Raw genomic sequence first — 12,219 nt, 5'->3', positions numbered from 1 at the left:
TTAGCTATTTTTTAACGCCTGTCAACACCTTGGATCGGTCTTGTTGCTGTTACAGTAAGACCGCGAGTGTCACCGGGGAAATGGTTGAATCCTACACACACTTCCGTGATGTCGACTCCCACGTTGTAACAAGGTCATATTCTGCTCGCGTTGTGATGGTTACTCATTCCATGCACACGTGCACACATTAAAGAAAATGCATTGGAAAACAAAATTTTATCGCGTAACTGTTATCGTTTTGCGCCTAGTAACAAACAAGATTGAAAAAAACGTGGTGTGTTACATTTTCAATCATATATGTTTGCGTTGGCATGATTCAAATAGCTCATGTAAACGGTCAGGTATGATTATGTAAGTTTGAGCGTGACCTTCACTACTACAGCATAGAAATGGTTGCGACCGTGGGTCACGTGACGTGGGCGTATGTGTTACCGTGGACTAATGTATAGAATGCATCTGAGTTCTGAAATTTCAAGGTTAATTCAATTCGAAGTAAGTCAGTTTTTCCTCAAAAACATTAAATTATTAAATTATGGTTCAGGAAGTTATGCTACCTATTCGGTTACATTCTGTAAGGCTGTTGTATGGCAAGATAATTAATTCATAATTCATCAAAATAGAAAAAATCATTTTAACCTAGGTGCATGTTTTGTTTTGCTTCTGGTAGATAGTACAGTTTAATGTGAGTTTTGTCTCGTGAAGTTATAAGATTTAAGTTAATAATAAAAAAAATAATGTTGGAGCCGTTTCTCATACAATAGATGTCATAAAATGTAGTTAATCTGCTCCATGTTGTTATACTCTTGAACCTTTACCATTTGTCACTGTTGCAAGGTCACTTTCTTAGTCTGATTTGTAGCCGTTAACAAGATTTGCGTCAAGCCTATTAAGTGACTGGTGGATAAACAGTCTTCAATAGTTAGCGCAGCAGATTTTTTGGTTTTGTGTTATTTTTTGTCTTTAATTTAATTTAGTGTCTTTTGTTTTTCCAGGTTTGCAGCAGCGACAAATGTCATCAACACCTGGCGGGTCTGGGGAAAACATAGTTTACGCTGTACTTTGTGGTGGAGCTTTGGTTGGTGCTGTATCATATGTGAGTTTTAGGCTTCCTCTCTTCTGTATTTTCTTCATGAATTTCTTCTTTACAATCAAATATACAGTGGTGCAGCATCTACGCTCAAACACAACCCATTCTGGGAAGATGACCTCAAATTTGTATGGATTTTCATTTTCACATTTTTTTTGTTCAATAGCCAATGCTCGATTAACATTTCAACTTTAACTTGGCAAGTTAACAAGTGTAAAAAAAATTGTGAAATAATAATTCTCTTATAACTAAGTTTTAACACAAATAAAACAACCGCCAACTGTTCCGGATTATCCGTATTTTCTTCTGAAAATTCGTGGATTTAACATTATTACAGCAGAAACGTGGCGTTGCGGCTATTAAAAAAATAGCTAAAACATTGGTTACATTGCCTAAAAAGGTTGAAATGAGCAAATATACACTGTAAATTGCAACCCATGTTTGACAATGTGCCATTTCCACTGGTGGCTCCCGGGACGACTGTGGAAGATTCACAGACGCAAACAGATGAGTGCAAAGCGATTTGAAAGCTAACAACTTTACTTGTTCACGATCCTTGTTAGTTTTGATGGACGTACAAAGTGACACTTCATTGGCAGTTTATGATGTTCACTAATACGCAGACAAGAATTGTGTGCCAACGATAACTTTATCCATCATAGAATAACAAACGCAATCACACTGCACTGTGTTGTATGGTCAGTTTCACAATACTTGTTGTGTGACGGCGGAGGCCTTCACACATATGTTATTCTACACCGTTTAACTTTTAACATACATACATACAGTGGAACCTCGGTTCTCGACCATAATCCGTTCCAGAACCCTGTTCGAAAAGCGATTTGTTCGAACACCGAAATCATTCCTTTGCTGCTTTCACTGACTTTCTTTGGAGGAATGATTATGTAAGGGGGCGCTCGTAGCGAGATGAAGGAGGAGGACCCAAAATGCAGGGAAGCCAGGCAAGGGTAACTTAAGAGGAATTTAATGAGTGAACTTAAGAGGGCAAACCAGGTGCTGGGGGAACAAACAAATGTGACAAAGTGCAAAATAACGAAAGGGGAACTAAACGCGACTAGGCTGAACAAAACTGACGAGGAAACAGGGACAGTGACAAATCTCTATGAGCGTGAGCGTGAGCGTGAACGAGATCAGGGAGCGACCGTGACATTCAAGCAAAAGAAGCAATGTTCCGACAACAAGCCGTCGGTCCTGAGCGCTTAAGTAGTCCGGGTAATTAACAGTCAATGTGACACAGCTGCGTGACTGATGAGGAACCGGTGTGTGGCTGGTGGGCGCGTCTCTCCAGCCATGATGACACGGGAAGGGAACGAGCGCTGGAGGAAACGCCCCCACTCAGCTGGGACAACAAAACAAAGACATGGCATGACTGAAACGGGACGTGACAAAAACAAACAAAAGACCTGACATGACCGACACGGGTCATGACAGATTAGGGGCTAAAACACTTTGTACAGCTAAATAAAACGTGAGAGCAAAACGCAGCACGTCCGCACGCGACAACAGTTGGTCACGAAGAGAGCAATCTACACCCGTACGCCGCTCAGCATCCCACCCTCGCGTACGCACTCACACGTCGTACCGGCGTTCGAACTCCGATTTTTGTTCGAACTACGAAGCAAGAATTTCTCGAATTTTTTGTTCGGACTCCGATTTGTTCGAACTGTGAGTCGTTCGAAAACCGAGGTTCCACTGTGTATATATATATATATATATATATATATATATATAATCGATATCGATATGTTAAGCGGCTCACCTGTTTTTGACATTGAGTCATAATTGGTCGTTACCTGAACCCTGAGCAATTGTGATGCCATTTTCAATCAACAGAATGTGACAAAATGGTCGCTCCCTGACATCGCTAAAAACCGGTGGATTTTGTTGCTTAACTCATATTTCAAAAATGCAATATTAATGAGACTGCCATGTTTAGACCAGTGAAGGCGCATAGAACATATTATTGGAAAGACGTTTTGGGGTTGACTTCTCCTTTAATGACACAACTTTTGCTAATAAGCTTCCAGCTTGCAGTTATTGAACATAGCATGAGTTGAAATGCTGCTTATAGTTTCCAATATTTCCCCTTTTGATCAAGTCACTTTTTAAATACCGTACATCACATTGTTTGTTTGTGCGTGCCGTGCCCAATCTCTCGTCACGAGTATGAAGTCAGCCTTCCTGTTGGCCAGTGCCGAAGAACCAATCCAAGGACGACGTAGGATGTGTCACACTATGCAGCAAGATGAACAAAAATTCCGACATTGCAGACTTCCGTCTGTTAGCTTGAATGAAAACTCCAAATGTTGACAACTCGTAAACACACTTTATTCGCAACTGCCACCTTCTCCACCACAGCAAAGACACTCACTCTTTCACCACCCCGTGCCCTCTCCTGTGTGGCATGTGAAGGTTATTACACAAAATAAGACCACAATCTCAGTCTCTTAAAAAAATATAAAAATACAATTGCTCAATTTAACACCAAAACATTGAACATTACATTCAATTACAATATAACGTGAATGTGTATTTTCATATTTTTTTTTCTTTTAAACTGTGTAAACAGTATGTTGGCTAGATTTAATACTCCAATACCCTTCTTGGAGAGCCTTGAGCAAAACGGGTGGAGATGCTCCCCTTTTTAGTTCGTCTGCCAGTTGATCTTTAGTGTCTAACCATAGCACCTGTTTAACCCTTTTGGCTTGGATAAGCTCCTTAATAGAACTGATTTCCAAACGCAGTCTTTTTTCAGCAACAAGCTTGGTAGATTTCAAAGCATCCATAAGTGAGTGATTATCGGTAACAGATTATTGGCACAGGTCGATCAGGACTACCAGCATACAGTTCATAAAATAAAGTTGACAGAAAAATGGCATTGTCAATTCCCTCAGACATAGCTAGGTGTCTCACCTGCTAGTGTACTTCTGACCATTCTCTTAATTTTCTTTGATTGCCAGCAAATGGGAGAAAACTTTCCATTTTCACCCATCAAAACAACAAAGTGCCCACCTTGAGTACCCCCATCAGATAGATTTGCAAAAGATGCATCAGTGAATGCAACAAACTGTAGGCTATCATCTTTCCCAAGGGGTTGAAATTTCAACTCAACTGACTTGGTCTCGAGTTTAGATACAACTTTGTTTGCTTCAATAATTGTCTGTATGGAAGCACATTTGAGGTTTGAAGCCAGATTACTGGCATTAAACATGGCATCAGGTCTGCTCTGTCTTGCAACCCACAAAAGTTGCCCTATTTTTTATCTTAACTGATCTCTTTCCTCTTCAGTGACAGGTGAAGTATGCTCAGCTGCACACGAAGGAGTGAGATGTATCGGCTGTAAATGGTCAATATATGTGGCCTGGTGTATTTTTATCCCTCTGTCAGAAGTAACAAAATCTACACCCACAAACGAAAAATTATCATGAGCTTCACGAACAACACTGAACTTGACTTTGAGATGTGCCATGACAGTTATTTCAAACATTTGAGAACCACCCCAAATGAAATCATCAACATGCCATGCAAGCACACCCGTTTCGTTTTTCTCAAACCCGTTACGTTTTTCTCAGTGTCCAGCCAGTAGAAAACTCCTGGGTCAACTTTGCATACTGTACCTCCTGGATAAATCATTATGTCCTTCACTCTGTTATACCAATACAGAGAGGCATCTGCTAAACCATACACACACTTTTTCAATTTCCAAAGCGCCCCTCCGCAGTTGGCTTCAGGAGGATGTTTGACAAAAATGACGCGAGACAGTTCCATGCCTTGTAGGAAGGATGACTTTATGTCCATCGAATGAAGTGTCCACTGTCTTTGACAAATCACAGCTACAAGAAGCCTCAGCGACTCCGAGGCACAGGTTGGTGAGTCTTTTTGTAGCTCAGCAACTTGAAGCTCCTCAAAACCTCTTGCAACAAGCCTTGCTTTTGGTATGATTCCAGTCGCTGTCTCTTTCAGAGTGCATACCCATCGTGTGGATATGTACTTTTGTCCCTTGTCCTCAACTTCCTCAAACACAATTTTTTCTCCAATTCTGTATTTCGCTTGTTTTGGCTTTGTCAAATAAGACATCATTTGTCACAAATATGTCCTCACTTCTATAGTCCGTCACATCTTGATCCACCTAGATTTGAAAAATCTTCTAATTGTGAAACATCTGATGATTAGTTGATTCCAGCCACTCCCGCAGGCCCAAGCAGCTCAAAATTGAACCAATTTTTTTATATTTTCCAGTCGCTTTTCCTGCACGTCCCAAAACCTTTGCTGTTTGTTGAATGCTGGTTTCCGGGTTTTTGAATGTTACAATCTGACCAGTCTTTAATTGGATATTTCTCTCATGCTCTTGTCCTTCAGCCCTTGTGTTCACAAGAGCAGGCAATGTGTCATTCTCCATGTACTCGGCATGTGGCTCGCCTTCCAACTCCTCAGCCGCATCAACGGTACACAGTTGCTTATTATTGGTCTGTTTCTCACAGGTAATCTGAGAAACCTCATCATCATATTCCTGAGCAACCTTCTTCAGTCTGAGTTGGTGAACTCCAACAGAGGTGCCTCCATGTTGAACAAAAACAACTGCACCATCCTGTCCAATGACCACTCCTGGCCCTTTCCATTCTGGACAGTCGACGCGTTTGTAGTAAACCTTGTCACCTAGTTCATACATCTGTGTGACGTAGCTGTTTCTTTAGTGCTCTACGAATTCTCTCAGAAGATTCTACTTCAGTAAAAGCCTTTCTTGCGGCATGTAGAGCTGAAATATACTTCGCGACCCATTCACTTTTTGTGGTGCCTTCTCGAGCTGGTGCTTTGTCAATCAACACAGAAGGTAGGTTGGGATTCTGTCCGAACACCAGCTGATGTTGGCTGTAGCCATGGACACTGGCCATGCAGTTCTTTGCCATCAAAGCCCAATCCATAGCAGTGCTCCAGTTGCATCCAGTGCTTGTCTTCACTTTCATTATAATTTCAGTAAGGGTTCGATTGTGTCGTTCTAATAGCCCATTACTCCAAGGACTATAGGCGGCTGTTGTTTTTACTTCCATGTTAAAATTCTCATCCATGTCTCTCACTTCTTCATTATTAAACTCCCCACCATTGTCACTGAAAAGTTTTTTAGGGGGGCCATGAACACTTATCCAATCATGAATAAAATGTTTGGCGATCTCAGAAGACTTCTTTCTAGTCAGAACACTCCCTGCACTAAAAAGAGTGAACTGGTCAATAATATGTAGGTACCATACTCCCGGTTCCAGCTCGTGCAAATATACAGCAACTGTTTCATTATACGTTGACGCAAGCGGTAAGCCAACAGCTGGTTTTGGTTTAACCCTACTATTTTTTTGACATACTTCACATCGACTTACTACATTCAGTAGCAGGTTGGCACATCCAGAATCATTGTTCCCAGAACTGCTCAAAAGTCTTTGTAGCTTGTCAGCTGAGGCATGTCCAAATTGTTTGTGAAGTTTCTCTAAAACTTTCATCTTCTCATCGGTTGTCATTTCATCTGTTATTGTCAGTATTTCTTTCTCAGTAGCTGGCATATGCATGTTGGCATTACATTTTCCATCAGTGTCCACAATGCTTACACAGTAATGTCCAGACCTAGTAAAATCCAGTTTGACAGGTTGGTCGAACATTACGACGTTGTCACGCTCCATGTCCAAAACTGTTCTTGCTCTTTTTAGTGATGACTTACTCAAAAGCAGGGGGATGTCAACTTCAGTTTGTATATTACACTTTGTGTGCCCAATTTTAGCAGGTATCTTCACACTTTTCACAGAGTAGACCACTTTTCCATCTCCAAACTTAAATGGTCTGTGACTTTGTTTTTCAGTCTCTTTCATAGTATTTGCACTTTTCTTTCCCAATACCGAGCTGTAGTGCTCAAGCCACATTTGTCCACATACTGTTCTGGTACAACCAGTATCTATTATAGCTGAGCCAAAACATTCAGTCATGAATATTTCTGCATCTGTAGGTGATTCCTTGGTTAGCAGTGTAACATTACACTCTTCAACTTCCGTTTGACGATCCTCAGTTATTGCGACATTCTCACTTCTGTGTGGGCAGTCTTTAGCCCAGTGATACGTGCTTTGACACACTGCACATTTTGATCACCGTCCAAACTTGTCAAGGGGATTAGTACCATTCTGTGGAGTTTTCTGCCGAGTGTTCTTTTGCCAGGCACTGCCTTTTTTTCGTTAATGCTCGTAGCATACACAGTTTCCTGGCTGATGGCATCCGTCGCAGCACTCGCATTCGCGCCAAATATCCACTTCAGCGCCGACTTCATATTAGCAAATGTTAAGTCGCTGCATGCTGTTAAAGACAGCTGCCTGTCTGTCATCTCCAAGCACGCTGTGTCCAGCAGCTTAAACGCTAAAACAGCATCGGGTAGTTCCATGTTATATTTCCGCATTCGTGAATAGCGCTGTTCAAACTTGATGATATAGTCCGCCATAAACCCATTCACGTCTTTCATAATGCGATCAAAATTGGAGTAGGCTTTGCATATTCTGTCTTTTTCTTCTGCAAGGAATAGCCCATCAAGTTTGGCAAATAAAGTGTTCATTCCCGTGTCTTGGTTTAAGTCGTCTACTGGAATTTCCATCGCTGTTTCTCGCGCCCCACCTGATAGCGCCAAAGCCACCGCGAGGGCTTGCTTCTTTTTTTCCAAGTCGGTGACTCTTGTCCAAATTCCGACTTCATTTTTCCAGCTTTCGTAGGGTTTTCCTTCTTCAAACGGTGGCGGAACTCTGTCGTTGCTAACCATCCTCTGCTACCAATGTTAGCTTGAATGAAAACTCCAAATGTTGACAACTCGTTACACACTTTATTCGCAACTGCCACCTTCTCCCCCACAGCAAAGACACTCACTCTTTCACCACCCCGTGCCCTCTCCACCTTACCCCAAGTGACACTGCTCCCTTGCTGTGTGGCATGTGAAGGTTATTACACAAAATAAGACAACACATCAGCGTGAAGTATTCCAGAATGCCAGACGACCAATCGTTGAGTATGAAATAGGGCTGGGCGATATGACCTCAAATCCATATCGCGAGAAATTGAGCAATTTTACCTCGATAACGATAAATGCACGATAAATTCCCCCCGTGGACTAAAATCAAAATAAATGCAGGAAATGCATATTGACTGTTTTTTTTATTGACCAACTGGTACACATTACTTTCAATGAAAAATAAAAGTACAAAAATCATTTGTATAAACATTCCAAATAGCTTGCTTTGCATGACTTGAACAATGTCACAAAGAAAAAGGGTACCTCTTGCAAAATCTTTTTCTGCAAACAGATTGCACCAAGATGCTGTCATGATGTAAATAATGGCAAACAAAAAAATGCTAAATAAAATGAAAGATAATGTCAATGCAAGCCAAATAAACAAGTGTGCATCATCGGGGAAAATGTGGCGTCTCGAGTACTCTGGTGCGCAGCCGCCACTCGTCATCTATGTAATGCACAGTCAGGCTCAATCAGGGATCCATGTTGCGACCCGACCACAAGTCGGATGTGGATGCAAAATGCTTGACATGTCAAAGCTCCCGGCCCGATGTAGTCCATATTGTGGAGTACGGCTTTCATGAAGCGTTTAAATCCTGTGCGCGCCACTGGAACGAGAGGAGCTTTATCTTTAGCCATGTGCTAGGCTATCGCGTCCACCTCCGAGATGTTCTCTCGTTTGGTGTCGCCTCCGTTAATGGGCTGTTGTCATTTGTCGAACCTTGCTTCTCACTTTGAACTTTCAGCACAGCATGGTTGTGTTGTGGGTGGTGAAAAAGCTTCTGGATTTCAATCGCCAGCTACGACAGCGACGTCTGTTTTCTTTCTTGATCAGGCGGGTGGAGTCACGTGACTAGAGGCGCTGTAGCGGTCTTAAAGGGGCATGAACATTGCCGCAGACAGAAAAGGCGTTTCTTTTTTTTTAACACCGAATTTACCGACATGGGCAAAATGATTTCGGTCATAGTAATACATTTCAGTAACGGTAAATTTTCGGATTATCGCCCAGCCCTAGTATGAAACAATTTGCGTCAGAACAACTCAAATTCGGCTACAAGTCAGCACATTTGCCTGTGATATATCTGTTGGCTCAAAATCGGGATACGTTCGTGTAGTCTGACTTCGGCATTAGGGACACACATCATGATAATACATTGTACACATCCCTATTACCTCCGCGTTTTGTTGGCTCTACGATACCCATCCTCTCCCTGTTATGGCTCAGGTGCACTGCGGATGCGCCTGCCTTGCATCGGCAGATAGCTGCTCGTAAGTGTATTTAGGTCGGCATCTTTTCTTCATCACAGCCCCCAGTTTTTCTCTTGGGTGTGTTGTAACTGTGAAGACAAATTCCCTACATATTTTTACCTACTTTGCGTATAAAGATCCTTCTATTTCTGATATGACAGCTATAAATATAAAATCACCAAAACCCTCCAAGCTTGAGGTTTGTTAATTTTGTGGTCGTATAATAAACAAAAATTATTATACTCAAACTGTGTAATTTCTCTCCTTAGGCTTTCAATACGGTGTCCACTGACAGTGCCAGATTTGATGATCGCATTTCCAAAATTAATGCTAGACCCAAGAAACTATGGACGCCTAAACCATGGCCTCCTAAAAGTAAGTATTTGTATCTCACTGTGGGGTGTGAGGTGTTCGGTAACAACTTATAATAAGTACACACTAATAAGAATTAGTTAAGCATTTGTAAATACTGAAGTAATCGTTTATAAAGCATGTTTCTGACATGTATAATCATTTGCATATAGTGTGTAAATACAACGATAAATGCTTAACTCATCAAAATAAGGATATTAGTAAAGCATTGGTACTTAGTGAGTTTAATCATTTATACTTCATGTTTTTCACATGAATAATGGCTAGTATGTAGTTAATAAACAATTCTAAATGGTTTACTCATTATAAATAAGCTCACCCGTAACATGCTTCATGATTGCATTTTCATACTTCAACATGACTGGATTATGTATTGCATCATTTACCAATCAGTCCTTTAGGAATAGTTAGTAGTTTGATCATTTGGAAAGCGTACGCAAATGACGAACAAACTGTTTAGATATACATGAGGGCACTCAAACACATCGTCAGTAAGTGCGGTTTACGCCACCCGTTTTTTTGGGGGGGGGTTTTGAGTCACGCTAGCTCAACGGCTCATGCGTAACCCTCGGGTTGTATTTCCTCAACGGGGGGAGTTTGTGACGAGTTGGGCAGTGATGGGTCGAATCTGCTCCCTTGTTTTTTTGTCGTTTTTTTATCGATAATTTATCGATACCATTTTCTATTGATATGACTCACCCAACTATCGCAATACAGATCCAGATCAATTTATCGTCACAGCCCGAGCTGCAATTAGTACAAACTTCTTGCTGTAACTTGGTCCATTAGTAAAAATATGAATATTTACATTAAGAATTGAAGCCAATGGGGTTACATTAATCATATTTAACTTGACCTTATCAAAACATGCTTGCTGGGGCTGACTTCAATGCTTCCGCCATTTAGTTTTGATACGCTACTTTTGCGTAGTGACATGAGCTCGCGTGACACATGAGGTCATGTAAATTTATGGGGGTGTATGTTTGTTTTTTCTGAATGGAATTTTTGTCTCTCTTGTTTGCAGGCCACAACGTTGACAATGGTAAGTTAACATTGCCTTAAGACTTGACTTAAATGCTGAGATCTTGTCTCAAAGAAACTTTGGGTCTTGTCCGCGTCCCTCCAGTATTTTCCAAAGTTTTCTTTTAACGACGAGGAATGAATTGTTGTTTTTAACTTTACCTGCTCTGTGAATGACATCCTTGGTCATGTTTACTGAAGAAAGTCGCCCCACCCTCTTGTGACTTCCCTCAAAACTTAACTTACCCAATATTCACTCCTCTGCACTCTTTAAAATCAACCCTTTTTCATTTTTTTTCTTCCTTTTTTCAAAGAGTGCGTGCTCCTGGTATTGTGAAATCTGCTTGACAACAGAAGCTAGCTGAATTCTGATTTGATAAAAACTCACAAAAAATACTACACTAGGATATAATATGACATCAATGTAAAGAATATGATCATGATTTCTTGATTGTGTTAGGCCAGCAGAGCAGTGTTGCTTTCGTCAACGATGATGAAAATATTTCGTTAACGCCCCTTTTTTCCATGACCATAACAAGACGATGACGAGCTAAACGAGGTTATTTGATGACAAAAACGTGACGTGACATACATGAAATTTTCGTTGACGAGACAAGACGGGAGGAAATTCTTAGCGTGTGGTTCGTCAGATGTACATGTACATGTAATCTGTCTTTCAAAACATTGGAATCAAGTGCAACCTATCTTTCGTTTGGGCACACCCACCACCGTGACAGCACGCAGGGCACATGCACGCACCATCACACATGCTGGTGTCGCACGAACACGTCTGCGGTCATTCGTCTCGGCTCGCACACACTGCCACGCGTTCCTTTGACGGACAATGGCGACAGTGACACTCGCAAGGGTACTTTGCTCTGATAACCGCAAGCTGGTACAAGTAAACAAGTCATATGTTTGCTAAAGTTTGTACTTGTGCTACTGTACTATAGAACAAGTCTATTACAAGTCCATGTTGTTAAAACCTTTTTATTTTATGTTGCTTTAAGTGAAATTAAGCGTTGCCAGTTGCCAAATAAAACATTTTGGTTCTCGGCTTATTTTGGAGCAATGCGCATTGATTCCACTGTTACGTTATCGTTTGTAATGCATAATCCTTAATAGTCCATCAGAAAGTCTTTGCTATTGAGTGGAAACCTTGTATTCCTATTTTTAACGAAAACAGACTAAAACCTTTTGGAGTTTCGGTCTAATAAATTAAAAAAAAACTAGACTAAAAGTTGTTGTTTTTTTTGCGTTTCCGTCGCCTAAAACCAACAAAAACCTTTTGGAGATTTCGTCGACTAAAACTAAACTACCATGAATAGGAATGACTAAATCTGACGAAAACTAATATATAAATAATTTTCCCTCTGACATAAGCCTTCAGAGTCTCCCACAGCAGCGAGGGAGAGGTTTCGTCATTTTTGTTGGTCTCACAAAA

General features: G+C 41.0%; 1 protein-coding gene across 5 annotated transcripts in view; it reads left to right on the top strand.

Annotated features, from left to right (window-relative positions):
• The window catches only part of mgarpa (mitochondria localized glutamic acid rich protein a), a 35,533-nt gene that overhangs the window by 303 nt on the left and 23,011 nt on the right, over positions 1 to 12,219 (top strand). For 4 of the 5 annotated variants that reach the window (XM_088295118.1, XM_088295117.1, XM_088295116.1 and 1 more), the window contains exons 2-4: positions 993 to 1,093; positions 9,653 to 9,758; positions 10,780 to 10,797. In XM_088295118.1, coding sequence (XP_088151244.1) covers positions 993 to 1,093; positions 9,653 to 9,758; positions 10,780 to 10,797 — 225 coding nt within the window. Of the gene's footprint in view, positions 1 to 58; positions 134 to 992; positions 1,094 to 9,652; positions 9,759 to 10,779; positions 10,798 to 12,219 lie in introns of those variants that run through there. The other variant, XM_088295119.1, reaches the window with a different exon arrangement.

This window comes from Idiotropiscis lumnitzeri, chromosome 4 (assembly GCF_059441095.1).
Source record: "Idiotropiscis lumnitzeri isolate Australia: NSW breed Sydney's pygmy pipehorse chromosome 4, RoL_Ilum_1.0, whole genome shotgun sequence".
In the NCBI taxonomy this organism is placed as follows: Eukaryota; Metazoa; Chordata; class Actinopteri; order Syngnathiformes; family Syngnathidae; genus Idiotropiscis; species Idiotropiscis lumnitzeri.
The sequence above is the reverse complement of the archived record's forward strand: the minus strand, read 5'-3'. Positions and strand labels throughout refer to the sequence as shown.